Source organism: Neomonachus schauinslandi, chromosome 8, assembly GCF_002201575.2.
Source record: "Neomonachus schauinslandi chromosome 8, ASM220157v2, whole genome shotgun sequence".
Taxonomy (NCBI): Eukaryota; Metazoa; Chordata; class Mammalia; order Carnivora; family Phocidae; genus Neomonachus; species Neomonachus schauinslandi.
In genome coordinates this window covers 100,016,173-100,043,900 of record NC_058410.1, presented here as the reverse complement: position 1 = coordinate 100,043,900, position 27,728 = coordinate 100,016,173, and the positions used below count along the sequence as shown (strand labels likewise).

The 27,728-nt window shown below is 45.6% G+C and overlaps 1 protein-coding gene across 5 annotated transcripts; it reads left to right on the top strand.

The window, feature by feature from the left end:
- The first annotated feature begins 7 nt into the window (after positions 1 to 7).
- Positions 8 to 25,292, top strand: TFAP2B (transcription factor AP-2 beta). Of its 5 annotated transcripts, none has more exons than XM_021692022.2 (8): positions 8 to 275; positions 3,409 to 3,435; positions 4,656 to 5,114; positions 9,900 to 9,960; positions 17,450 to 17,669; positions 19,311 to 19,429; positions 21,600 to 21,741; positions 24,653 to 25,292. In XM_021692022.2, exons 1-8 carry the CDS (start codon positions 195 to 197, stop codon positions 24,951 to 24,953), a joined length of 1,410 nt encoding a protein of 469 aa, XP_021547697.1. In that variant the 5' UTR covers positions 8 to 194; the 3' UTR covers positions 24,954 to 25,292. The 5 variants fall into 5 exon arrangements, with proteins under 5 accessions (XP_021547697.1, XP_021547699.1, XP_021547701.1 ...); XM_021692026.2 differs by lacking the exon at positions 8 to 275 and adding an exon at positions 1,087 to 1,199; XM_021692025.2 differs by lacking the exon at positions 8 to 275 and adding an exon at positions 1,491 to 1,558.
- The last annotated feature ends 2,436 nt before the right edge of the window (positions 25,293 to 27,728 follow it).

The following is a 27,728-nucleotide window of genomic DNA, read 5'->3' as shown; positions in this document are numbered from 1 at the left end:
TCTAACTCCTGTGTGTGTAATAATGTTTTTCTCTCTGCTGAGGCTTACTTCTCCAGCCTATTGTTTGAGACAACAGATATAAGTTGCGATGGGAGAGGAGCGTCGGATTTGGTGTGTATCCCCCATTTCCAATTATAGATGGATCATTACAGACAGCGGAGTCCTGAGAAGCCAGACATCTGCTCCTCACATGAATGCACTCACCTCCTAGAGACCAGGCTGCCATCATGCTCTGGAAGCTCGTGGAGAATGTCAAGTACGAAGATATCTATGAGGTGAGCCGACACCCCCAGATGCATCTTAGAGCTTTGCAGATAGAGAATTTGAGCTTCTTGACACCCCAACTGATATATATTTTTCAGCTATTTAGTCGTAGATTTCAGGCCGGTTTTCTCAGCTTTCTCTAACTTTTAGAAAAGCTGGCTGGGGGGAGACGTCGCGATTCGGAAAAAGAACTTTAAGGTTGAAATCTGGCTACTTTAAGTTAGGAGATTTTTTCTCTCTTTCTCTCTTTTTCTTTTATTTTTCTTTCTCTCTTCCTCGCCCCCACCCCCCCCTTAAGGTTCTGATGGGAAATGTGGTGCTACTGAATGTGGGCAGAGAAAATAGAGACCGATAAAGGCAGAGGCTCTCCTCGTTTTGAGTATGGGAGAGAATGAGATTTTCAAGCCTCATTCGTAACAGACTCAGGCTTTTAATTTTTATTTTCAATAATATTTCTGAAATCAATAACAAACGGATCCAAGTAGAGGACGGAAAATTAGGAGGAGGGAAGTAGATAGAGGGCTAGATTGGTGTAGATAGAGCACAAGCCAAGGAGCCCTAGCAGATCTCTTTTTTTCTTTTTTCTTCTTTTTTCTTGTGTTTTGCTTTTTTGAGAGTGCGTCCAACCACCCCATGTTTGGGCATTTTTAACTCAATGTTCTGCCCTTGTTCAGTGCGCACTGCTCTCCAACGCTGGGGTTAGCGCAACTCTTCCTCGGGCTGGAGAAGTTGCCCGCCGCCCGGCGGGGCCGTGGCCCCGCTCGCCGCTGCCCTCCGCGGTCTGGGGCGCCGACTGATGCGGCGGCGGGGCGGCTCCGGGGCTCGCGGGCGAGGCGGGCGTCCGGGCGGGACACGCGGCGGGACGGGGAGGGGACGGCGGCGGAGGCCCGCGGAACTTCGCTCGGAGCGGAATGGCCTCGCAGACCCGGACTTAGGTGCCAGGGGAAGAGGGAATAGAAGGCTGGAGGAGACGTCGAGGGAGGGAGGACAGAAGGAAAAGCTTCGAGGAAAGGCGCAGCAGAATTAAGGCAGGGGGAAGGTCGAAGCTGGCGGGCCGGGCGACGGAGACTGTAAAGCGGAAAAGTTGGAGAGAGGAGGGAGGACGGGAAGCAAAGTCCCGGGCGAGGAGCGCGAGTAGCGCCCTATCGGTCGTACCAAACGGTCGCGGTGGGACGCCCAGAGGCTCCCCCAAACCAGTGGGGGGAGAATATGCGACCCCTCCGCTCCGGGACGACTCCGGAAAGCCCGGCAGGGAGCCGCCTTGAGGATGATGGGCCGCGCACTGAAGCGGTCGGTAAGCCCCGACTGACGCCGCGGGCCCGGGCTTACCGGGCGGACCCGGCTCCGAGGCCCCGCCGCAGCCGGGCCGCCGCGTCCCGCAGGCAGCTCACTGACCCCAGCTCCCGCCAGCCCGGAATACTAGTTTTAGTGTGTGTGTGTGTGTGTGTGTGTGTGTGTGTGTGTGTGTGTAAGAGAGAGACAGAGGCACAGAGACGGAGAGAGAAAGAGATTGAGGAGATTCGTCTTTCTGCGGAATGATGATTAGGGTTTTCCTTTCCTCTTTGTGGCTGTGTATTGACTGTAACGAAGAGCCGCGCCTCCGCCTGGTGCGTTTTGTTTCGGTTCGGCCTCCTTTTCTTTCTTTAACACGCGGGATAATGGTAAAGTCGAAGTTGCTGGAACTATCCTAAAGAATGTGAGCGCCCGAAGTGGGCATGAGAACGGGTGAAGACGGGGGCACGGTGTGTAAATAGCTCGGAATATACATAGAGGGATTTTAGTGGGTTCCCAAAAGTAAGCAGGATAAAACTTGTTCTTTGCTTATGAAAAGTAAACTGGCTAAATGGGAAAGGAGGGAGGGAGAGAGGAAGAGGGAGGGGTGAAGTGGAAGAGGGGCAGAGAGGAGAAAAAATAGGAGGGAGGGGGAAGAGAGGGAGAGAAGACAGGGGAGAGGGGGAGGGTGGAGAGGAGGGAGAGGAGAGAGAATATTGCAGGTATCCCTATTTGCCTAAAATTTCTGCTCAAAAATATAGGAGAACCCGCAACCCTGTGGAAGGAACCTTTTTAAGTCGGGAAGAAGGTTGAACTTTAACAGAAATGGCAGTCAGGCCAGTTGAACGGGTTCCTGAAACATCCAAAAAGGTTTTCTGTTGCCCCTGGCTTTGCCTTTTGAAAAGGATAAGTTTAGTGTACTTGAAGATTGATTGCATATATTTTAAATTGAGGTAAAAATCACGGATTGTATGAGCAGTATAAGGAGGGAAAGGCTACACAAGGGATGAAAAGCCCCCATCTTGCCCCTGTCCTTTAATAAGTAAGCATAATTTCCAGTACTCAGTGCAGGTCTCTAAACGTCACTGTAAACAACCAGGCCCACCGGTTTACTTTTCTCTCCCCTCCAAATGATGAGGCAACGCCTTTTTATTTTGTTTTTTAATCTGCACACAAAGCACCTAGGGCAATCAGTTCTTCCCATTAGGAAAGTCCCTCTCCAGGAACAAGGACACCTACGTTCTGTACAAACCCCCAGCGATGCTCTCCCTCACTGCCTTGTCCAAAGGAGCAGGGGCTGCTTTACGCCTGTCCCCGGCTCAGTTAATTGAAGTTCTGCCTCTTTCCTGCTAAACTTTTTCCCCAGTCTGCCTTTGCCAGCCCCCTCGTCTGATTACATCTAGTAATTCTCCACTGAATGAACGTCATTTACAATAGTAGGGGAGCTCTGCGCTCGCTGCTGCTTCACGCTCCATTTGTCCTCCATTCTCCCTTTAAAGTACTCGTGTAATATTAATAGTCATGAATATCAATTATTATGAGGCAGTGTAGGCAAGCGGAGGGAGGAAGGGGCGCCCGAGCAGTCTGAGCCCAGCTTCGGGTGGAAGAGGACTGCATCTGGAGGCCTGAAGAGCGGCAGAAGAAAAGAGGCCAAAAAGACAGCAAGAGACCGATGAACAGCTCTGTCTGTGTGTGACAGGCATCGCCAATCTTGTTTGGGGGTGGGGGGGGATTTTTTTTTTTTTTTGATGGCTTGTCCTGGAAACCCCTCAAGCTCGGCTCCTGTGTCCAGCTCGTTTCTCTGCTGGACTCCTTGATTTTTTTTTTTAATCATTGTTTGATTTTGAGCAGTAACCAGGCTTTTTTTTCCAGATGTTAGTCCACACCTATTCATCCATGGTGAGTTTGGATTCACATTGTACCAGAATTGCATGCTCCCTCCTCTCACTGTCTCTCTGTCTCTCCATCTCTGTGTGTGTGCCTCACTCTCTCTGTCTCTGTCTTCCTTTGAGCGCCTTTGGCTTGGTAATTTAGCACCGTAATTGGACGAGGCTGCAGCTGCTTCTCTCTGCATTGTGTGCTCTCCGTCTGAGCTCCATGAGTCAGCTGGGGAGGGAGGAGGCCGCAGAGAAAAACTTTTTATTTGCCATTGAGTTTGGAAATTTAGGTGACTATTTCTCCAAAAAGAACCAGAGGGACTTTACCAAGGCATTTCCACAGAGGAGAGGGAGAAACTTAAACACTCCTCTCACACACACACCTCCCCCTTCTCCTTCCACTTAGTTTGCTACTCCAGATAGAACCAACAGTAAGTTGTCTGGGCTTTTTCTTGTTTTATCCTCCCAACCCCAGGTCCTTCATTTTCACACCCTGGAGTATAATAGCATTAGATACAGAAAAGCAACCTTAGAAATAACTCCTCAGAACCACAATTCAACTTAATTTAACGTGGGGTCAGGGTATGATTTCAAATGAGATCCATTTCAATCAAACACTATTTAAATTATTTAATTCCTCTTGGGGAGGGAGGGGTGACTGGGAACTCAGATCAGGCAGATTCCTCAGAGCTCCTGGAATTACCAGGTTTGTGTGGGGAGCTCTTGGTCAGCTGGCTGGGTTGCCACTGAAGGCCGAAGTTGGTTTTGAACAGGAGCAGCACAGCAAAAAGTATGACGTTTAATTTGTTATGCTTTGGACCTCTGAAAGATTAGGGAAAATAGTTTAAAATACCCAGAAGAGGAAATACTCTGTGTAAGGCTCCTATATTTTTAACCAAGGAATTCAGAATCTCTTCCCATACATAGTTACTTTACCGTCACCCCTTTTGCCCGCTTTGCACTCCCAACACAAGTCTCAGATGTTGGTTAAGTGGGTGGTGATTCTCCCCATTTTTCCCCCAAAGCCTGGCGTTTGGAATTGCTGAAATCATGTGCCCTCTGAGTCAACTTGGGAGTATAAGTTTCAGACTCTTGCTTCCCCTGTCCTGGGAAGAATATACGGAAGCCGGGCTTCTCCATTAGTCGCTTGTATTTTTTTTTTCTTTCTTTCTCTCTCTCTCTCGCTCTCGCTCTGTCTCTGTCACTCTGTTTCTCTCTCTCTCTCCTTCTCTCCGCTCCCAGGACCGGCACGATGGCGTCCCGAGCCACAGCTCCAGGCTCTCCCAGCTGGGCTCGGTATCCCAGGGACCTTACTCCAGCGCCCCGCCGCTGTCCCACACCCCGTCGTCAGACTTCCAGCCGCCCTACTTCCCGCCTCCCTACCAGCCGCTCCCCTACCATCAGAGCCAGGATCCCTACTCCCACGTCAACGACCCCTACTCCCTGAATCCACTGCACCAGCCCCAGCAGCATCCCTGGGGGCAACGGCAGCGGCAAGAAGTGGGTTCGGAAGCCGGCTCTCTCCTGCCCCAGCCACGGGCAGCCTTGCCCCAGCTCTCCGGCCTCGACCCCCGGAGGGACTACCACTCAGTCCGCCGGCCAGACGTGCTGCTGCATTCGGCGCACCACGGCCTGGACGCGGGCATGGGTGACAGCCTCTCGCTGCATGGCCTCGGCCATCCCGGAATGGAAGACGTCCAGGTAACCACAAACAAACAAATGAAAAGGACAATAAATAAATAAATAGTGAATGCCCTGGGAGATGGGAGGGGTGGGGGAGGGGCGGCTCTGTATCCTTTGGGGGAGGTAGTTTCCATCTTTAGAACAGGAATAGCTGGACACCACATATATAACTGTTTCTGTGTTATACATGTATGGCTCTGTAGTGGTGATTTCTGGAGGTCCATTTATGAAAGCTGGAACCACTAGAAATGAAATCATGAAGGAGAAAAATATATGCGTGTGTTGATAGTTTAGCATCACCAGAATTAAGGCTAGATGTTTTTTGTCTTGCCTTAGCTACTTCCTATTCTCCTGCACTTTGTGCTAGCAAGCTGGGCACCCTTCCCAACCCACTCCCCATGAGTGTCCCATAGTGGGCCTGGCCTCCTGACAAGGCAGGTGAAAGACTGGGCTGCCTAGAGTATGGAGCTTCAGCAGAGAGGCACAAGGTCCTCTTGGGCTCCAGAGGTTCCTGCTGGATGTTAAGCATGACAATGCACATGGGAAGAAAAACATGTGCTATGATTGTCCAAACCAGGTCCTACTTTGAATGTCTCATAAGCTGCTGAGCCCTTTTTCAAGATAAGTGAGTTCCAGAGTCATCTCCTGAGAAATGGAATAACTGTGGGGAGAGACCCAGAAAGCCATAATTCTGCTTGGGAGTCCAAGAGCACACATACCATTTTGGAGATTGTTTTCACCTTTTGATCCATTAAATGACTGTGGAACAATATTCTCCACATCCCTCCTCAGTCCTCCCCCTCCGTTAATACTCTCCTCTCCCCAAAGCCACTATCCCAGTTAAAGAGGCATCACGTGTTTGTTTCTTAAAACAAAAGGCTCAACACACTCCCCCCACCCACTCCCTAACCCATCTGCAACCTACACAATGGAGCCTGATTTGGTTGAGAATACTTGGTTAAACTAAACAAAGAAACATCAAAGAAACGATTTCTAAAAACTGTCTGGGTGATTCTGAGCAGGTCTCCTTTTGCTCCCTAATTTAAATAGTCTGCAGAAAAGATAAATATGGTTGAAAGGTATTTGACACTTCGGTCTCATTGGCATAGTTGTGTATATTATGCATCATTTTAGACATATCTCTAAAGCAAAGAAAAATGAAATGGGGAAGAAAAAAAAAAGTACTTGAGTCCTTTTTTACCTTACTTGAAAAAAAAAGTATTTTGAACAGTTAAAATGTGGTGACAGCATCAAATGCTGCCTGTGTGTAGTCTATGATGGCTTATTGTTTTAAAGGAAATTCAGTTATTTATTATTTCCAAAAATGATGGAATCACCTGATTTGTGGCTGGATTTACCTGTAGTAATAAGAATGATCGTTTTGCTGGTTTAATCAAGCTTGATTATCCCTGTCTGGAGGGATTGCTCGTTTCGGAATACCATACAAGAAGAAATATTTAAGAGCTTTTTTAAAAAAAATGTACTGGGGTAATGTGTGTGTTGGGGGGGGCGTAAGTTCTGAAATTAACCTTTCTGAGTACGCTCAAAGTGCTAGATAATGAAAGTGGATCAACTCATCACCACTGCTGTTGGCAATGCCAACACACTGGCGGCGTCATCATCACCCTACAGGCCGAGTGACTCAGTCAACTGAACCCAGGAATTCTCTCAAAAGAGGGAATAGATTTCTTTGGTTTCAGTTTAGTTTAGGTTTAGTTTAGTTTTTAAAGATATAATTGTGAGGGGTTTTGAGTGTTTGACGAGAGAACAGGACCAGTTCAGTGTGTATTGGGGAGAACAGCCTCGTCAAAGCGTCGCTCGGCTGGCTGAGTTGTTGCGTCGGAACGCGGACCGCGAAGTGCAAAGAGCCCAGAGGAGAGAAGGTGCAGGCCCCGGCCCACGCATGCTCCCCACCCACACACCTCTGCCCTGTTCCTCCCCCAGAAGCTTCGCAGCCGCTCCTCTGGCGACGTGGGGTGGCTCGCGGGACTTTATCTGGACGACCCTCAGTGCAGGCGGTTGGGGGGAGACACCACCCCTCCCGCCTCTCCCAGGCAGCGGGGACGATCTCGGTTTCCGTGGCGATGACAGGCGTCCCAGGCCTGGGTGTGCTTGCCGCGACACGGGGCAGGTGACAAAGAAAGACCGGGGAGGAGATGTACCTAGGACCAGAGCCCCGAATGCAGAGGCTGTGCCTCATCAGCTCCAGCCCGGAGGATCCACTTCCGAATTAGGGATCTGGAGCGCAAGGGGCGAGGTGAGAGGGGGGAGCTGAAGTTAAGAGCCTGTCGGGATCTCGCCGTTACTTGTAGCTACCGATTGGGTTGGCTGCGCCCGAACAGTCTTTGAGAAGGGACCAGAGAGTGCCTCGGCCTGGACCTCAGTCACTTGTTCGATCTCAAGAACCTATTATGTGTTCCGGATTCCTCCCCCCTCCTTCCAGCCGCGGACCAGACAGATCCCCAGGGCGCTGCTGGGCCGGTGGGCCTCTTAGCTAGGGTATCACCTGGCCGAGGGTTGGTAAGGGGCTATGTTGGATGACCCAGACACACACGCGGAGGGCCACCGCCCCGACCGTGAGAGAAGAGGAGGAGAGGAGCTAATTAACCAAATGCTTCTAATATTTTTTTAAATGAAACTATAAAACCCTGTCAATTTCTATTTCAATTTACTCACAGGGGCTATTAAACTAGCAAATCGCTGTTTGGGTTCTGGGTATGCTACATTTCACCCATTGTGTGTATGTGTGTTGGGGGGATGCAGTGTTAAAAACTCAGAAAAACAGCATCAGAATGGAGTGAGATGACACCTAGTTTGGAGTTTAGTTGTCATGAACACCTCTTCTTCCAATCTTTGCTCTCTAACCTCTCTCACCTCTACTACCCCTGAGTATAAACATATCAGGATGTTGTCAAATCCACCACACACGCACACACACACACGCACACACACACACACTCAAACACATCCTAGTGTCTTAAAGCAACCCCTGGTATCACTTTTAACTAAAGAAGTCTAGTAATTACGAGTCTGAGTTGTTTTTCTGCGCTTCCGCATGCAGTCCTAATTAAATCTTTACGATCCTCCCTGTGACGATTAAGCGCCAGCATGCTGCGTGAATATCCTGTACAAAAACCCAGCAGGCGGCCGTAATTAGATAGAAAATCAGACAAGAGCCTTCTCATTAACTACCACAACTACTCCCACGTCGCTGATGAGGCGTATATACATATTTACGTATCGACGTGAGAGTGAGGTGTGGGGGCGCCCGGGTCCTGGCCCCTGAGATCCCGGGCCTGCCCGCCCACAGACACAGGCGATTACTTTTGTCTTGAGTGGACACCTCGCATTGTAGACACGTGAGCATAGCAAGGCGTGAATCGTGTGTGTGTGTGTGTGTGTGTGTGTGTGTGTGTGTGCGCGCGCGCGCGCTTGTGTGTGGTGGGGTCTCCTGAGGAGTTTTGAACAAGTTATATGAAGTCTTTTTTAAAGAAGCTTTTACTATTTCTTAATATGTACATGGCATGTTGCAACATGGAAAACGGTTCTTACGGAGAATAACAATTTTCCTCACCTTTCCGACAACTGAAGAGTGACTATTAAAAACGAAAAGAAACAAATTAACATGCTCCCTTCGTGATTAGATCATCTCATTTCTAATGCTGCTTGTTTGGGGTAGACAGTCTCTTCCTTGTGATGAACACACGCCCTGTCTGGGGATGCATTGTGAGTGGGTGGAAGGTGCTGTGAAAACACAGCCTCACTCTCAAGCCCTTGCTCTTTACTTCTCTGTAGAGTGGGTGACAAATTGGTCCAAACTTGGGTTTCTAAGAATCAGGGAAAGCAGCAGGACATTTCAGAAAGACCTAGCATTTATTTTTCATTGGGGGTGGAGGAGGGAATACAATGCTTTTGGACGCTCTGGGATGCACAGCCAAAACTCTGTTCTTGTGCATCCTGACAGTAAGAAACTCATCCCAACAGCTCTTTTCCCTCAGAAGTGCTGCCAACACCCAGGGTGTTGAAACTTTCCTTCTTTAGGATAAGACTGTGGCACAGAAGATGAATGCTCTTTGCCATTACCTAGGTGCTGACTGGGAGGATCTGAGTCTCTGTATCCGTGTGTCTGTAGTTATTACTGCCATCCTAACAGGTGCGCTTCTTGCTGGGAAGTAGCAGCAGCAGGATTGAGGGGGTGGAGCAAACTGTGCAGGTTCCTCTCAGGGATTATCACACAGCAAGAAATTCATAGCACACAAGGACATGTACGGACTGCATGGGCGTGCGGTCCTGCCAGCTTGCAAACGTGTTCCTATGTGTTGCTGTTTGCATTCCATTCCAAGTTGCTCAGACTTTAATTAAAATCCCATAATGTAAACTATTATGTATTTGTAAAATGACTCTAGGGTTAAGATGCGCTGGGATAAAATTGAAAACAGAAATTATTCTTTCTAATATTGGTGAAAATCTTTCAGCTATTGCCAAATTTTCACAATTCATAAGAGCAAATAATATAAAACTTTATATGTCTGTGTAACATCTATGTTTAATATAATAACTAAACCAATACTGCATCCCAGATGTCTCTCACAGTTCCTTTTTCCTCTGCTTCCATTGGAAGAATTTATAATTTGGGTGAATTTCATTTCTATGTTGATTTGGAGGTAATAATGATAATAAAACCTCCCTTTGTGAATTAATATAAATGGAAATAACAGGAACTCCAGTTTGGAATGACATGATTTATGTGTGCAATTCTTTAATATCCAGTCAATTTGAATAGTGATGTTTTTATATTCACAGTCAGTTGAAGATGCCAATAACAGCGGCATGAATCTATTGGACCAGTCTGTCATAAAAAAAGGTATGGATTATTCCTCCCAAAAGTAAGCAAAGTTTTCCTGTGCAGTCATGTCTTTATGAGTTTTCACTTTGGGGGAATTAGTTATTTTATAAGACAGAAATGTTTGTTCACAATCATAGGACAGGGGCTGTCTAGATGAAAAAGGCATGTCGGGAAGAAGGAAATTTGGGGGTGGGGGCAACCAAAGGCGGAAACCCAGATAAGAGACAGAGGGACAGAGACTATTGACATTTTCTCATGGTACATTTGGTAGCAATTCTAGATATATCTTAAATAATTGAACTACCATCATGTATGAAACTGACTAGGAAACACTGCTTTCAAAAATGTGCTATAATTATTTCATTGATAACTGGAGTTTGCTGAGCTAAACCCTATGTTGTTGAGATAGTTCCTCTTCTTGTTTTTGCATTTGATTTGTGTGTGTGTGTGTGTGTGGTAATTCTGTTTCCAGTTCTCTGTGTTTTATGAGTTGTTTCTTATTATTTTTTTTAAAATTGTGCCAAATGTGTTGCTAAATATGCACATCCTAAGGAGTTGAGACAGCCTATGCACATTTCTAAATCTTTCTACATATGCATTCATGATTTAGTGTGACTGTGGAATCACCCCATACTGTTAAAGGGCATGTGATATTAACAAATGTTTGCAGTCTCTTGTACAGCTGTAAGCAAAATAATTAACTAATTAAACTAATTAAATGTAATTACAATAACTCATTTCGGGCGTATTGCAGCTGCTTAATTTTTCCCCCTCTCTTCTGACAGTCACTGAGAGAATGCCTAGCGATTAGTGTGGCTGCCGAAAGGCCCGAACGTCACTCATGTGCCACCAATTTAGGAGCTTGAATGTGTAAACAGTGCAATCTTTAATTATCGCAAGAACTGCTATTTGGAGATACAATTTTAACTACTGTAACCCTTTCTTATCGATTCTGGAAAAGGCCCGTCCTTATATTTGGTGTCAACAACCCCTAGCTTCAGTCATTTATGATTAATTTGAGCCACATGACACTCAAAAACAATTAAGGAAAAAGCACTTTGGAAAGTAACCCAAAGTCAAGGCATTACAGTAGGAGGGTCATGAAATCAGAATTCCAAACAGGGTGAGGTATTCTAAATTATCTTCTTTTACAGAGACAGAAAAAGTGGCTTTAAGAGGTGGAGGATGGGAGGAGGGGAGCTGTACTTGGAATAATGCCATTTGGCTTTGGAATGTAATATCTTGAAGAAGAATAGTAAGATTTGGGGCAAAACTCTTTATTCTAAGTGTTGCTCCAAACATCCCTCCCTCTATTCTTTAGATAGTATCATTTCAGTTTTTAATGCCAGCTTTTGGGTTTGCTCGGACACCCAGGCTTGGTGCTTAGATTCGCAACTGTCCTGACAGCTCACTTTCACCATTTCCTCTGGGGTCTTCTCTTTTGGTTAATTGCTGGTCAATGGGGGTGAGTAGGGGAGGGTGGGGAGGCACTGCTCCATTGGCTTTTTTGTTTCAGCTCCGCCTCCCTTTTCAGGGAAGGCTAGAACCCCTTATCTCAGGGCTCTGTATCCTAGAAACAACATTTGGGCTGTCAGTGGGGCATGCCCAACAGATGACCAATCAGAAATATTATTAATAGGTAGGCAAATAAAAATATTTGGAACTTAGCTTGCTTAACAAAGCGGAGCTGAAAATATTCTTAGATGTGGGATGCTTTGGTTTCAGGGCTTGTATATGTTTGTCAGCAAAAGGTGATTATCTATGTAGAAGGGTATCTCCAGTAATAAAGGAGAATATGGACTAAAGTTGCTGGTTCTGTTTTGAAAACACGGAGTACTTTTTCTGGCTCTGAAAGCCCTTTTTTTAAATTGTGCAGCTTTAAATAACTAAGTGGCACCCCAGTCACTTTATTGATTTAGGGGATAAGGTATGAATATGAAGTTTTAGGTTAACTCCATTATTTAGTATTTTAGGTATTTGCTTTATTACATGAAGAAAAGATCCTAATATATGTTTATCTCTAGAGAGTCATGGGCAAAATAGGAATAAGTGGTTGATTTACTGTTATAGATAACTATGAACCACTTGAGGCTATGGATTCACTTGCTCCTTCCTGGCCCTCTTTGTCCCCTCCCCTCCCCTTATAAGGGATATCTCCCAGAGATTAATTTCATAAAAAAGGAGGTGAGAAAGTTTCTGAACTAAATTTTCTAAATTTCAACAACTGGCAAGGAACTTGGTTGCTTAATTTATTTTCTAATGGGCTTTTAGAGAGTTTTTATAATTTTTATTTTTTGTAGAAGGTTTAAAAAGTCTACCTCATTAATAAAAAAATTGTAGCCTCTGATCCAGGTTCGCATGTCTCTGCCATTACGTATACTGAAGCCAGAAGACTTGGGCAAAAAAGATATATGTCTCTATGTCTCTCACTCTAATTATGGAAGGACTCTCTCCTAAAATTTAACCAGCCCAATTTTTCACCCGTGTCGATATCACCCCATAGATTATAGGCTAGCTCTCTTGTTATGTTTGCTATCTGGGTTTAGCTGACATTTCTGAAGTAATTTAGTTAAGAGGAAATGAGTTGTTCCCAGTAGAGAGAGCAAACGAGTGGAGTGAAGGTAGCCAGCGTGATAAATGGCTCTTTCATTTGAAGATCTCCAGAGCTCGTTTACGGCTAATTTTCTGTATTGGCCCCCTTTGAGCTATTAATGCAATCGGCGGGGACCGTGGCCCCTCTCCTCTTAGCTGCCCCATTAGAGCTCCCATTAAGATGCCGAGTCTCAACTCCAAGGCAGGAGTGGAGGGAGTAATGAAAGGTGCTTTTTAAACTCTCCTAATCTAAACCGGCAGAGGGTGGTTAATACGATTTGAAGGGGGCTGGTCAATGAGCAATCAATAAAGTAATAATGAGAAGGATTCGGTACATTAACAGTCTAAAAATCCAACGAGACATTAAAAAATCATTCTTAACTCTCAGTTCCATTAAGATTAGGAATCTGGGCTGGGGAGGGGGTGGGTTGGTGCCCAACTAATATAAATGATCACTGCTAACATCCTATAGCCTAACTAAAAGAAGGCTCACCTAGGCTTTAAGAAAAAGTTTTTGGTGCAATCAGAGGCTAATATGCAATGGGTCTGACACCTTAGAGAGCAGAAAATATGCTGGGATTTCTTGGAAAGGCTAGCGTGGCTGGAGTCCAAGGTTCAAATGTGACTGTGGGGCATTTTCATTGGTCTTAGGGATATCCTGTTTGGTTAGTTTCAGTTCAACCTCAGTTCTCTCCCACTTTTTTTCCCATTAGTTCTGGCCCCTTCCCCATATAAACACTTTGATTAGTGTGGATTTTCTTTGGGGCGGGGGGGCTATGAAGAAATTGCCAATTTCAATTACAATGTTGGGATTCTTCCTTCTGACCTAGAAGGTAAAAAGCACCAAGAGTATGTCAGAGCCTCTGAAAGGGTATGAGTTTCCCCTCAAAAGAAGAGGTTCACATTTCCAGGGCTGACTTGGATCCCAACAGGTATTTATTCAACTCGAGACTCAGATACATTCCAGCCACCCAGGAGTAATCAGAGTTCACAGAATTTCAAAGTTGGAAAGGTTAGACACTCTACTCCAACTCCCACCCCTACTCCCGGTGAAAAAATTGAGACAGAGAGAAGATAAATGACTTGCTCAAGGTCCTACACACAGACTAAGTGATGGGACCCAATTCAGTTTCCAGACTCTTAGACTTTGCCCCTAAAGGATACTAACCCTGGATGTTTGTAGTTCTTTACATTCCAGATTTCTTTGTGAGAATCCTTTTATTTTTCTTTCCAGGATTTTGGTGCTCACATTTATAGATGTGCTATATATCCATGTGAAATAATATTTAGCCCTCAGGTAGATGAGAAACAATGCAAGTATAAAGGAAGGGGGTGCTCTGCTGGTGAGAAGTAGTTATTTCAAGCACTGTTCAACCTCTTGGTGGCTTCCTGGTGTAGCTTACATATTTAAGTCTGAGTATCTTTCAGAGGGACTTACCCTTGAATCTATTAAATGGGTTCATTTCTTCCCTTCTTCCCCACCAGCAGATCAGAGCCACAGAGGGTCTGTTTGCAGTCAAACACAAAGATAGCAAGGCTCCAATTTTATACTTAAGTTTAAAGAATACAGATTAAGAGCTAGTTTATTAACACATTGGCTCTCTGTAGTCCACTAATGAATAATATTTTCCCTAATCAGTCTTTCTTCCTCTCTCTTAAATAAAACTCCAGTCACTGTAATGAAATATTATCGGTTTTAACCCTTTTTTTCTTCTCCCCGATATAATGCAAGAAAAAAAAGAGGGGAGCAAGGTTTGTGGATGTTACATCCAAAAGTTGGTCATGATATGCAACTGAGAACCGAATAGGAAAAAAAAAAAAAAACGGTTTTAATGTATGCACAGAAAATTGTAAACATGTAAAGAACTGAAAGCTTCACGCTGAGTTTTGCTATGCTCCATTTCCTTACCATTTCCTGCTGTCGCTTTAAACCTATCTTAGTCATCTCTGGGTTCCATGAGCAGGAACAGTGTGCTCATAATTACTAACAAATCAACCGGGCCCTGTTGCTCTCTGGGTTTATTGATAAGCTGGAGGAAAGCAGAAGGGAAAAGACAAAGAGAATAAAATATGGGGTTAATCAGCTGAGCTAAGCAGGTGTGAGAGTGGAGGGGAAGGTAGATAACAGTGGGAGGGATTTTAAGGAAAGTTAGGACAAGAAATGGGTAGGGTCTAGTCTAAGATACCAGGTCTAAGGCCAGAGTAGGAGAGGGTTAGAACCTGAAGATGAGAGAGTAGATGGTAGGAATACGATTTATACTTAAATTAAAAAAATGGAAATATAACCTGAAGCATGTCTGCTCAAATAGTTTGCATCTTTGTGGGGAAAACAACAACAAAAGAAGACAGCAGTGTGCTGACAGAAGCTAACTGGATTGGTGATTTTTAGGTGATAATGCGTTTGCGGAAAGGTACAGCCCAGGGAGGGAACAATATACATTCCCCATAGGAAATGGCTCTTGTCAGGTAAATCAAGCAATTAACAATAGTGAAATTAGAGGGCAGGTTATAAAGTGTCTCTTAAGGCCTGGCTTTTCAAGAGATTTGGCAAATGGGACTCTGAGAAGCAGATAAATTACAATCCTAAGGAGATATTTGGTTGTCCGATATGGGAAATAGGAACTGAACTTACTATTTTCAGCTTAGTGAGGTTTTTTTATTGTTAAAATATTCTTTCTCAAGAATATTTAATAGTATAAAATACAAAATATTAAATATAAAAACATTGCTGAGTGTTGAAGATGAGATTTTTGTGCAGTTTATTTCTATAGTTCTTCCCATGTTAAAATTACAAAAGGCCATCATCTATATTTTGGGGAAAAGTTTCTCCAAGGTTATCTGATGCTAATTCCCATGATCATAAATTATTTGCTTAGAGTTCTTGAATATGAATATGAATGTGAAATATGAAAATATGAAAATTGAGAGTATTGCAAAGAATAAGACAGATCAACATAGATGTGGATGTTGTGTAAGAGAATTAAATGATTTGTTCCCACCCAAATCACTGTCTTTTAAATAACTTTAACTCCATATTTTACTCAAATTTAATTAATACTCACACTTGGACTTTTCATTGGTTCACTCTCAAATGGGAAGCAGCTTCACTGATAATATGATGAGGAGAATCAGAAAGAAGACAGCACCCTCTGTAGCTCCCCACCACCACCATAGCAGTGCAGAAGATCCATTCTGTTACCCAGCATCATTCACCTGCCCTGAGACAAGGCTTTGGACTCTGTAGACAGATCCAGAAATACTAAAATGTCTACTAAGGAGTAGCAAAAGGGACTGTTCCAAGACCCCCATCCATTCTCCTAGGAAAATCCTTTTCCACAAGGTGTTTGTAAAGGGCCAAATGCAATTCCTAATAAGTAAGAAATTTGGGACCTACCTGGGTTTCAGCAGTCTCTAAACAATCATGGAGGTCTGAATGCCAGAATCCGTAGTGGAGAGAATAAGCTGTTAAAAAATACTCAGTGTAGATTGGTCTGTTCTATACAAGAGAGGTTATGCAACTTGTCTGATATATAAGTGTTCTAGGCTCTAGACAGTGGAAAGAGCATATCTTTCCCCTACCAGGATTATAGGAGGAGACATTGTTGTTTATTAAAGAACAGGAATGGAAACCTCCTTTTTCATGCCAGATGCATGTTTCAATAAATCCCCTGGACTGGTGATCAACAAATACCCTTTGAAGATTTGCGAGTTTCATATCCCACTGGAAGAAGCTAAGGTGTAAGGCAAATCAGGAGAAGTCACCTGCCTTGTGGCTTCTAGAGCCTGCAGAAATTCAGCAGTGTAGAACTCCAAGGGAGTAAGACTGCCAGTGAATTGGGAGGTTGACCATTCATTGTTCCTCATTCCCAGCCTTCTGGTTCTACTGAGCCCCGCCTCTTCCTGAGGTGCAGATGACACTGAAACACAATTAAACAGAAATACAGGCTGGTGAGACTGAATGCGCCTGGGTAGCAGTGGCAACCAGCTGTCAGCTCTTATTAACTTCTGCATAAAACATACCTTGAGTGCGGTTTGTTATCAATTACTTGCCGAAATGAAACAACTGGGGCAAGGCAAGACCTCCGCTCACATGAATTAGATTGGTTGATTGATCAGGGCACCTGTTGTAAATCATAACTGCTCCAAACAATCACCAGCCGGTGCTTTAGTTAATTTGTAAACAAAATTCATGTCACCGTGGAATTGCTTTCACTGGAGAGGAGCATTTGGGTTCATTTCTAAATGAATGTGTTGTTATGATGTAGGAAAGAATGAGATCCACTTTAGAGAAATGAGCAGCTCTTTTGAGCCCAAGCTTAATGGTATTACTAGGCTGTTCTTGAGCACAGTGTCTCTGATAGGGCCCACTCTCCAGTGCTCTCCAGTGATGACCACAGATTTGGGTCCAATAGGAAAGGAGGGAGGGGTTCCCATAAAGAACACTGGTATTACCATTTTATATCATCGATAGTATAATCACTCTCAGGCTTCAGCACCAAATGTGATTATTACCTCAGGAGACGGATGAGGAATCTAAGATTCAGAGAGGCTCCCTGAGATGTCTCAGGTCACAACCTAGCACACGATGGAATAGGATTTGCTGGGTTTCACAACACAATCCAAACTCTAGGCTGCGTGTTTTCTTGATTTGTATAGTGAGCGGGGCTGTGGCAAGCGACACTCATAGGTCTACACACATGGGGTAAGTTTCCAGAGGAGTGATGGCTTTTCCATTTGTTTGTACACAGTGCTCTGAACGCACCGCAGCCCCACTGGAACAAACACTTCCTCCTCCAGCTTTCCACTTGGCGCCTGTCCTGTGGCCTCGCCCCTGCGCACGCACCGACACATTCTATCAGCCGGTCACCAGGATTGAAACCCGGTCACCTTTATGGCATATTTTTTTTCTCTCTAGTTCCGGTTCCTCCCAAATCTGTGACTTCTCTGATGATGAATAAAGATGGCTTCCTGGGAGGCATGTCCGTCAACACCGGCGAGGTATTTTGCTCGGTCCCGGGCCGTTTGTCGCTGCTCAGTTCAACTTCAAAGTACAAAGTAACTGTGGGGGAAGTTCAGAGACGGCTTTCGCCCCCCGAATGCCTCAATGCGTCTCTCCTCGGCGGTGTCCTCAGAAGGTAAAACCCCCAAACCGGTTATTACGGGGTGAAGGAAGAGGGCTCTCCCGGAAACCTACAGATAGCCGGACGCAGTTGCCTAGCAACCGGGCGTCCAGAGCGCGGCCCCCGCGCTGCGCGTGCGAAGAGCCACGGCCGCCACGTGCTGGGGGCCGCGCGCGCAGACGCCGCCGCCCTGGGACCCACGCGCCGCAAGCACTTGCCGCCTCGCTCTCCCGCTGTTGTCGGCGCTGGGAACCTCCCTCTTTCACTGCGCTGTGCCTGGCGCCTGGCTCTTTCCTGTCCCCGGGACACTTCGAGGGCATTCTCTAGCCTGAGTGAAACTCAGAGCCTACACACACTTACCTAAAACAAACGTTTCATGGAGTAACCTGCTTTGTGCCAGTAACGTACTGTAACATTTCTCTGTTTTGTTTTAAAATATGCTTGGCGGACGACTAAATTGGTCACTACCTACCAAGGCATTGTGCCCTGAAGTTTGAAAAAATGCCGTGCTAGACTTGCGACCTCCTGTCTTCAGTAAGAACACCACCAATAATAACAATGGAATAGTAATAGTTATTTTTGGGGGGCATTCAAGTGCTCCATAATATGGGGAGAAGACATTCCATAGACTTCCTTGTGGAAAATGGGGGAAGAGATGGCTTTTATCTTCAGATTTAAAGCCTTCACCCAGAATCTCTGCCAATGCCTGGACAAAGGACACTTTGGTAGTGTCTCTGATATGAAGGTGACACTGTAGGGGATGAATTCTTCAAGTTAGCTTCTTTGGGGAGTTGAAAGTCCCTTTCTTTCCTAAAAGTGCCTGTGTGAACAGTACAAGAGAGGTCAGAGTAACTGGTTTTTTTTCTTGTATTTTTGCCCAGAATTTAGCACATACAGGGAAAGTCTGGGGAGGAGGTAAGGGTGTGACTCATGGATTTTTCTCACTTCGAATCCTCTTGCTCTGCTCTCCTGAAGTGAGTCCTTTGAGCCCCGGAGTGTGGAAGTTTCTTTCAATCACCCCTGGGCATTGAGCGTGTGTGTATAAAACTTGCTATGAGATTAAGTGAGATAATCAATATACAGTGCTTATCGCATAACTAAACTCCCTAAAGTGTTAGTTTAACTGTTATTGCGATTACCATCATCATGCTGGTTTCATGTTTCAGTCTTCCTTCCCCTTTTAACCCAACTCCATTTTATAGTGACTCTTGACCCCTTCCTTCCTCGAAAACCCCACCTGTTTCAGCTAGTTAGTGCCTTCTCTCTGAACCACCCAGTTCTTTCCCTCTTTTCAGCAAGGTTGTGCTTGCCCAGTTTCTGTTCACCTAACTGGCTCCATTACAAGGAAAGAGCTTCTGTGTTGCATGTGCAACTTCTACCTTTTCTGGACCCACAACCTACACCCTAATTATTCCCATCTGGTATCATTTTTTTCTCACGAGATTAAAAAAAGACTCATTTTTTTTAATGCTCTGTATTGCAGAAATTAAGCAAACCTCAGCAAACTATCAGCAAATAACCAAAAGGAAAGGGGGAAAATGTGCTAACCTCAAGTTAAAACCTCTTCAAGCTCCACTGGGCTTTAGATTGCTAAGTCTAAACTTTGTTTCAGGAACACTCTGAGGTTAATCAGAATGTTAATTCTTGCAATTTCAGAGCCAAATCGAAAAATGGGGGGAGATCTTTGCGAGAAAGGCTAGAAAAAATCGGTTTGAATTTACCCGCGGGCAGGCGCAAAGCTGCAAATGTCACGTTACTCACCTCCCTGGTGGAAGGTAAGCAAGACGTGTGGCCATTTCACGAAGTTTAACTGTTGGCTGAAGGCTGACATTTTACACGTTTCATGATTAACTGGAAATCACTGCGATTGTTGTGCCCTTATGAGTTGGATGTCAAGCGGCTGCCTGAGAGAAGTTCAAAGGTCCTTTTACTTAGAGGGAGCTGGCAATTGTAGAGAGGCCAAGGGACGTGTGCGAAGGTCCCTAAGCTCTGAAGAGTGCTCAGGTCCAGACTCTAAGGCAGTGCAGGGGTCACTTCTGCCACCAGATGCAGGACAGAGTGCATGAAACACCCTCTGTTTGAACTCTTGCAAGAGTAACTCTGGAAGCAGCAATCCATTCTATACCCCTCTCCTTCCCAGGTTCTACCTCTGTAGTAGAAAACACATTGTCAGTTTATGAAACTATTATTGCATTCATGACCCCTGTGGTTATTTTAAAACTCATGCCACTCCCAGGGTCCTATCTCCTGCTGGTTACCTGGGACTTACTATGAATGAAATATGGCTTAGTGAAGCCAATGAGGCCTAGGAGAAAATGGAGTCAAGGGTAGGGTGAGGAAACAAGGAGGGGAGTCACGTATGATTTTCAGTGTAGATCCATCAATTGTGAATTAAAGGCCCATAATTATAACAAGCACATTCTAATTTACTCATCATTTTGGGGTTGGGGGATGATATTTATGGTATGTAATAAACAGGATCTTCTACACAGTTGAGAACAAGAGGATCTGCAGTTAATTTGCGGGATGGGGAAGGGATAGGAAATACAGCCAGATGGTCCTAATGAAGGAAGTTGTAGAATTTTCTCTAGAGTCTAACATGTTGGTCTTGGTTTTTTCTTTTATTTTTATGGATGTGATATTATGACACTCCTGTGGGGAATTGGTTTTTGGAGGAGATCTTAGAATATGCAAGGAGCAACCATAAAGTCATCACATTTATAGGCTTTGCACTTTGCCATCTTCAAGGCAAAGTTGCCTGACCCAAATTTACCCTCCAGGGGCAGCAGTCACCAAATTTCCTGAGCACGCTTATTAGCAGTTGACTCTCAGCCGGGGTGGGGGTGGGTTACTTTTTGCCCTTCAGAGAATTGCTAATATCACCATCCTTATTTTGTAAAAGCAGTTAAGGTAATCTCTATCCAAGACGTGAAATTGGGTGGAGAAAGGACAAAACAGGGAAACTACTGAAATTCCAATATTCGTTTAGCAGTTTTCAGTTTTATGGATCTGGATCACTATAAGCATCATGCCTGAAGTCTTTTGTTGTTACTATAATAATGATGATTAAAAGTAAGTCATGCTCCTTAAAAATAACATAGCTATGGGACAATTCAACATGTCTCTTTTTCATGTTTGGTATCTTCCCTTGAACACCCAAGGCTGTGCATTAAAGGGTAATAATGCTTTATTTGAAAGGGGCTTCCACATAAGCTGAGGAATCTCTCAGATGTCCAGGTTTTCTATAGCTGCTGTGTCATCTTGTGCAGTAGAAAGTCCTTAAGTAGGAAGATGATGACAGGAACCTCTGAGGAGAAACCTGAAACCTATCAGGAACCGACAAAGAATAAATATTTCATTGCTGGACAATAACACTCATTCCATATGTTATTACATATGTTCTTTAATATGTGTGGACATGTACACACATGGAATTATGTTTGTATATATTAGTTATTAATAAGAGGTTTTTTCCTAGTGCAGTTATAGGAAGATACAAAAGATAATACAAAAGATAGGAATACTTTTAAATTTTACTTAAAGCAGGTGTAACAGGTGCTTTTAAAAGGGGGAGGGAAATCTGGCTTGAATATCCAGCCAACTGTCTAGGTGCAATTGTAAGGTGGCTCCTGAACATATCTGCCCATCTTTCCCTTAAGAGAAAGCATGGGGTGTAGGAGGCCTGAAGCTATTCAGAGGATGCCTAGCTAGGACTTGGCTAAAAGGATCATCAGGGAGAGGCTGGAAAGAGCAGCAGGGGCAAAATTTCTTCCATCAACTTTATGGCCCGAGAATCATTTTTATTTGGGCATCAGTCTGACCTTTGCTTTTGCCCCCAACAGCTGGCCTCTTCTGTAAATAACAACAGTTGACCAGGAAGGATCTCTTGTCCTGGGATGATTCGGGACTAGGTGCTGAGTATTACCTCTGCTGCTGTCTTTTCAGGAGAAGCTGTTCACTTAGCTCGGGATTTTGGGTATATTTGTGAAACGGAGTTTCCTGCTAAAGCGGTTTCTGAGTATTTGAACCGGCAGCACACCGACCCCAGTGACCTGCACTCCCGAAAGAATATGCTGCTGGCTACCAAGTGAGTGTCCCAGACCCTCAGCCCTCCTCCCTGACTCCCACCTTGCTGCGTCACCTCATCACCTCGCTTAGGGAGGCGGTGTTGGGGAGCTGGGGAGCGGCAATGCAGACCTCATTTGTGGAGCAGGGAAGCAGCTCAGTGGTCAAAGTAGCTTTTGCAGCCTGTGGATTGCTGGCTAGGAGCCCTCCGGGCTCCACCCTGCTGCCCCTCTCTCTCTCACCCCCCTCTCCACCCAAGTTGATTATGGGCTATGGGTTTCTCTCGGTCTCCTCTATTACCAAGTTTCTGGGGGAGAATGGCTTTATTAATATGAATCCAGGCTTTTTACAGTTCTTATCGCCTTCTTCTGGGTTGGTCCTTGTTCCAGTTCTTCCCTGGGTCCCTAGGTGCACATTTCTGCCCAGTTTCACATCTCCCTGTCATATCCACGCTCGGGGTGTCTATATGTCACCCATGTGTACCCATCTCTACCCGCAGCTCTAATAATTCTCTTTCCTACGTTGCTGTTTGGCATCTTCCACTGATGTAAAATTTACTACAACTCCAGAGGGGAAAATAGTAAATCTCTGGCTAAATTTAGGTCTAGAGCTCATTTGAACTTTTACAGTGGGTTTTCTATTTATTTGATTTACTCCTGTCTTTGGCTTCGGTGTCATATTGTTGGTGGTTTATGGCCGGCTCCGGCCTGCAGTGGGCGGTGCTGCGTGCACCCGCACGTTTCTCTCGCAGGCTCGGCCCAAACAGCGGCGCTCATTTATTTAGTGCTGGAGGACGCGGTTTGTTCCGTTGACAGCGTAATTTAAAGAAATATATGGAAGGCTGAAAAATCATTTGCTCAAATTTGTCCAGATGTTTTTGAGACGTGATTGGAATTTGATTGCCCCTTTCCGCAGGGTCAAAAAATATTAATGTCCCAGAACTTTAATTGCTTACAGACCCTGCTTTGGGCTTTGAAGATTTAGAATGTTTGACTCTAAGCATTTGTTCTCCCCAGTTCAGAATTTCCTTTTTGGCACTTTGGTAATGAGTACAAACTTAAGAAAAGACTTTAACCATCTCTTCAAATGATCAAAACCTGGCACCCATCCTAGTTATGGAAGGTTTCCTTCTGATCCACCAACTAGCAATATAATAGATCTATTGCCCTCCTGCGCCTTGCCTCACTGTCTGGTTGTGGGGGACCTGTCGGTGCTTTATAAAAGAGTAAGTGTACTTTGGGGAAAAAATAAAACTAAAGTGCATAAATTAGGTAATAGGAGTCCACAAATGCTATCATTTCCCTAAGGAATGCTTGTAACTTCCCTCACCCCATCACCTCTTGAAACCCTGTGACTTCACTTAGGACACCACTTCTTAACCTGGGGTGAGTATCAGAATCATCTGGGGAGCTTTTCCAAGATACTTATTTGTGGACCTAGTCCCAAGCTCCCTGAATTGGAATCGTGGGGACAGAGGCATGGATGTGTGCATTTGAGCCCCACAGGTGATTCCAAGGTACCCCTGGCCTAAGAACTGCCCTATTTAGATAGAACCGTTACCTATTTCTTCCTAGTTGTAAGAATGCATGTGTGCATTTCGAGTGGAGAAACCAATAGAGGGGAGGGTAGAGAGAGGATACCTGTTAGGATTCTCTACCCACCAGCCTTAAAACCAAAACCCTTTCACCTGCTGCAGATGGGGGTGGGGGAGGTAATTCTCTGTCTTGTTCAGGCATTACTCTTCCTGAGAGTAATCCCCTTGGCAAAGGATGCCCCAGGGTCACTCATATGGGCCTCTAGGTAACTGCCTTGTTTACCTGTTGTCCAGGTCCCACGTGTCCCCAAGTGTCAGGCCACGGGGAGGGCGGTGGGGGGGGGTGCAGGTGCTGAGACTGGACTTCTGTAGTTTTTCTTTCTCACCACCCCCGCCCCCACCAGTGGAAGCAGTCTGCCAGTCTGTGAAAGGCTATGGCCTTTGGGATGCCATTCCTCTGACTGGTAGCCGAGCCAAGCCATTGGACCTTCCGGGCTAAAACCCTCCTATATTAACCCTCTTGTCCTCCTCCTATATTAAAAATTTCTCAAATAAGCTCAATTCGTAGTTAGGCGCGTAGGATTTCTAAGGCTGAGAGATTCCTCTAAATTGTAGTTGCCTTGAGGAAATAAAAACCTTCAACAAATAAAAAATCTACCCTCCCCAGTGTCTTAACCATCTACCTGTAGGTTTTATTTAAACAATGTAAGAATCCTTTTATATTGACAACAATCCTGTTGTACAAAGATTTCAGTAGCCTGTGCTTAAAAGAAAGGGGGAAAAGGGGAAAATATACCTTCCTTCCCAAATACTGCAGGTAAACAGATTTTTGCTTTAAATGGAATCAGCATTCTCTCCTGGAATAAACAGTTGCTTGCCCTGGGCCATGCAAGTCTCCCGCAATCTGCTTCTGTGCCAGGGACAGGCTTGTGGCTCAGGGGCCTAAATCTTTCAGGGCTTTTTGAGCCTGATCACCAAGAGGTTAGAGAGGCAGAGGAGAGAAGGGGGAAGGGGTTTTTACAAAAACTGCCAGGTAAGAGCGAAACATTACTGAATATTCAAAACCCAACGCTAAAGCCTAGCCGATTTCCCAAGCAGAGTTTAAGCGGCCCTGGAATGAAGGGGGGGTGGGGGGAGAAGACTGGATTTGAGAAAAAAGGCAAGGCTTTGGGATAGAAGGGGTGCCTAACTTCCCCACCCCCCGCTTTCCTTCTAGTCCCAGCTGCTCCAGAAGGGAGAGCTCTGGGAAGGGAATCAGAGCGGAATCGTCCACATTAGCCTTGCTCCCTGGCTCTATGGTGACCGGGCGCCTCTGGGCTTGTGTGAGCGTCTCCTTTCTAATGCCAGTGACAACGACACTGAGGGTGATTTTTTTTATTCCTCTCCCACCTCTTTGCAGGCAACTCTGTAAAGAATTTACGGATCTGCTGGCGCAGGACCGGACGCCAATCGGGAACAGCAGGCCTAGCCCCATCCTGGAGCCGGGGATCCAGAGCTGCCTCACGCACTTCAGCCTCATCACGCACGGCTTCGGCGCCCCGGCCATTTGCGCTGCGCTCACGGCCCTGCAGAACTATCTCACCGAGGCACTCAAAGGCATGGACAAGATGTTCTTGAACAACACCACCACTAACAGGCACACGTCTGGGGAAGGCCCAGGTAGTAAAACTGGCGACAAGGAGGAGAAACACAGGAAATGAAAAATTAAAAAAAAAAAAAGAAAGAAAGAAAAATGTTTTAAATACAAAAGGAAAACAGAAAAAATTTAATTTTAGCTTTAAAATGTTGGATTGGCTTTGGAAGAATTATATTAGGTAGAATACACATACAATCAAATTTTAAAAAAAAGAGCTAAATAACTTTTAAAAAAACTGAGGCGTACAACGGAAGCAACAATATCGGTTCTCAGTGTCTATTTCAAGATACACTTGGAGACAAACGTCCGGATTTTCCACTTCGGTTCTTTCGAGCTTAGTAATACTGATAATAAAAGAAAACCATGATTTTCCCCCTTTGGAAAATAAACGTAAGACTAAACATGAGAAAACGCTAACTTATTGGAAGAAAATCGGAGAAACATTGTTGGTGTCAGTGCTTTGAGAGTTGGTTGACTGAGACGCACGAACTTTTTAATTTTTAATATTTTTTTAGGAAACACTCTTGCAGTCCCCGCCCTTCCACCTCACCTCACCCCTCTCCCAACCACCCTTTTCTACGTTGCCCTGCCTCCCTCAAGCTGTCACAGGAATTTTCTGGGATGAAAATGAGTGTGGTTAGCCCCTTTGCGTTGTGTTTCAGTCCCCTGGGTACCCTTGCCCCCCCCCCACACTGCGTTCTTAACTCACCGGCGCCCAGCTCCCAGGCCGTTGGCACCCTTGGGAGGGCGAGGGCGGGCGGGGAGGGAGGCCCGCGGTGGTGCCGGTGGGGGCTGCCACTTGTGCCGGGCAGCTGAGCAGAGGCTCCTGCGGCTGAGGAAAATCCAGATCAATAAGTTGATTCAGACTCATCATCAGTTCCTTTCAGAAATGTTACTAATTCCCAGCCTTGCCGGCATCTGCATACAGAGAATCTTGCATTTGTTATATTTGTGTCATCTACCAATTTTAAGAACAATAGTAAAAAAAAAAAAAAGCACAATATGAATACGTTGATTAGTATGTAATTCCTTCGGAGGGGTATGTACCATTTCATTCTCTTCTGTTTTCCAAAGCTTTGCCCGCATGGTTTATGAGCTTCTTCAAAGAGGACTTGGGCTTCCTACACAATCTATAAGGTACAGAGAAAAAAAAAATCCGATCCCTTTTTAATCAAAGCCTGTGTGTCAGAATTCTGCAGGTGCACTTCTTTAAAGAAGCTCAAAGGGAATAATTTAGAAAGTGGCCAATAAGAGATTGAAGCAGCTTTGAGTCTAGTTGCTAACAGATACCTCAACATGGAATTCCACAGGAGGGGGAGCTGAAAAATGAATTTTAGGGGAGAAGAGTAAGGGTTCTTGGAGCCCAATATTTTAGCAATATTGACCTGCCTTTGAAATAGATTCCATTTCCTTGGGCTCTTTGGTGATTGCTGTTTTAGCCGGTGAAGAAGCAGCTTTTTGAGTGGTTGTGGGGAGGAGGGTGATGCAAACTCCTGTGTTTTAGCAACAATTGCTTTCTTACAAGATGCTTTATGAATGAGACACTCCCCCCTCTCAGACGTGCACTTGTTGTGGCATATAATGGCAAAATAATGAATGCAAAGTGAAAGGAGATGTATTTCAGCTTTGAATTTTACCGTCTGTATACACTGGGACTATTCTCAGTGGATAAAGTTTCCTGCATTTAATGTCTCTCATTTTGGCAGCCCTGCTCCTTTCTTGGGCTTCATCTGAGCATTATCATGAAATAAGATCTGGAACCCATTGTCCCCACCCTCCCCAAAGCAGTGGGGAAATCCACACCCAGTGGTCTCTAAACTTGGTGTTGATACACACACCTCTTTATACCAACTAGACCTTAGGACCTTTGCAACAACCCTGAAAGATAAAGATCCTGTCTGTTCTGCAGGGTTTACACTTAAGATCCACTGGGACTCTCAGTTCTGCTGCCCCCATGGGCTTTGGCTTTGGGGGTAGGTCGGAGAATTGGGGTTTAGGCACCTGCTGAGAGCTTTGCGCTGACACTTTTATGGGGGAGGGAGTTAGGGAGCTGGTTTCAGATCACCAGGAAGGTCCAAGCAACGGTTTTGGTCACATCCCAGCCCATCTACCGCTAGCTCCTTTGGGGACTTCTGGGTGTGCAGGGCTCAGTCCTAGACGAGGTGAAGTACAAAGGCTGGGAACTAAACCTAATGGAGAGTGTAGACACTCCATCTCTCCCCAGCTCAGAAGCCTGCGCCTTTGTCGGAGGGCCTGGCCGCTTGCATTATATGTATTCTGACTGCAAAAGGCCAGGAGAAACCACACTGAAAACCATCGTCTCCTTTCCTTGCAGGGCAACGCGCCCCACGCGTGTGACGTGCGAGAGACGCGATGGACGCGCCTTGCTCTTACTGTGCAGGTCCTGAGAGCGTGTGGGCCACTCGCGCCCAGTCGTGTTGAGGACATAGAATCAGCCGCTGGAGGGGCCTCGGGCCGCGCGGGCCCTTTTCGCTCTCGGTCTCACCCTAAGGGCTAAGGCGACCGAGAAAGCCCCATTCTCCAGTAGGTAATGGGGCGGCGCCACGCGGGCTGCAGGCGGGGAGGGGTCTCAGCGCTGCCCGTGCCCTTTGCTACCAGCAGCCGCTCCCGGCGCCTGCTCCCGGAGGGCAAGTGGCCTAGAAATGTCCGGGGAATCGGAAGCTTCCCCAACCTTTGGCAGGACGAAAACTCTCCCTCCTCACGCTCCTAAAGGCGGGTGATGGGATACGAATTGTCCATTTTGGCTATGCAGGCTCTCTTCATCGCCCTTCGCCCTCATTCGAGTGTTCCTCCCGCGCCCCCGCTAAGTAGAGCCCCT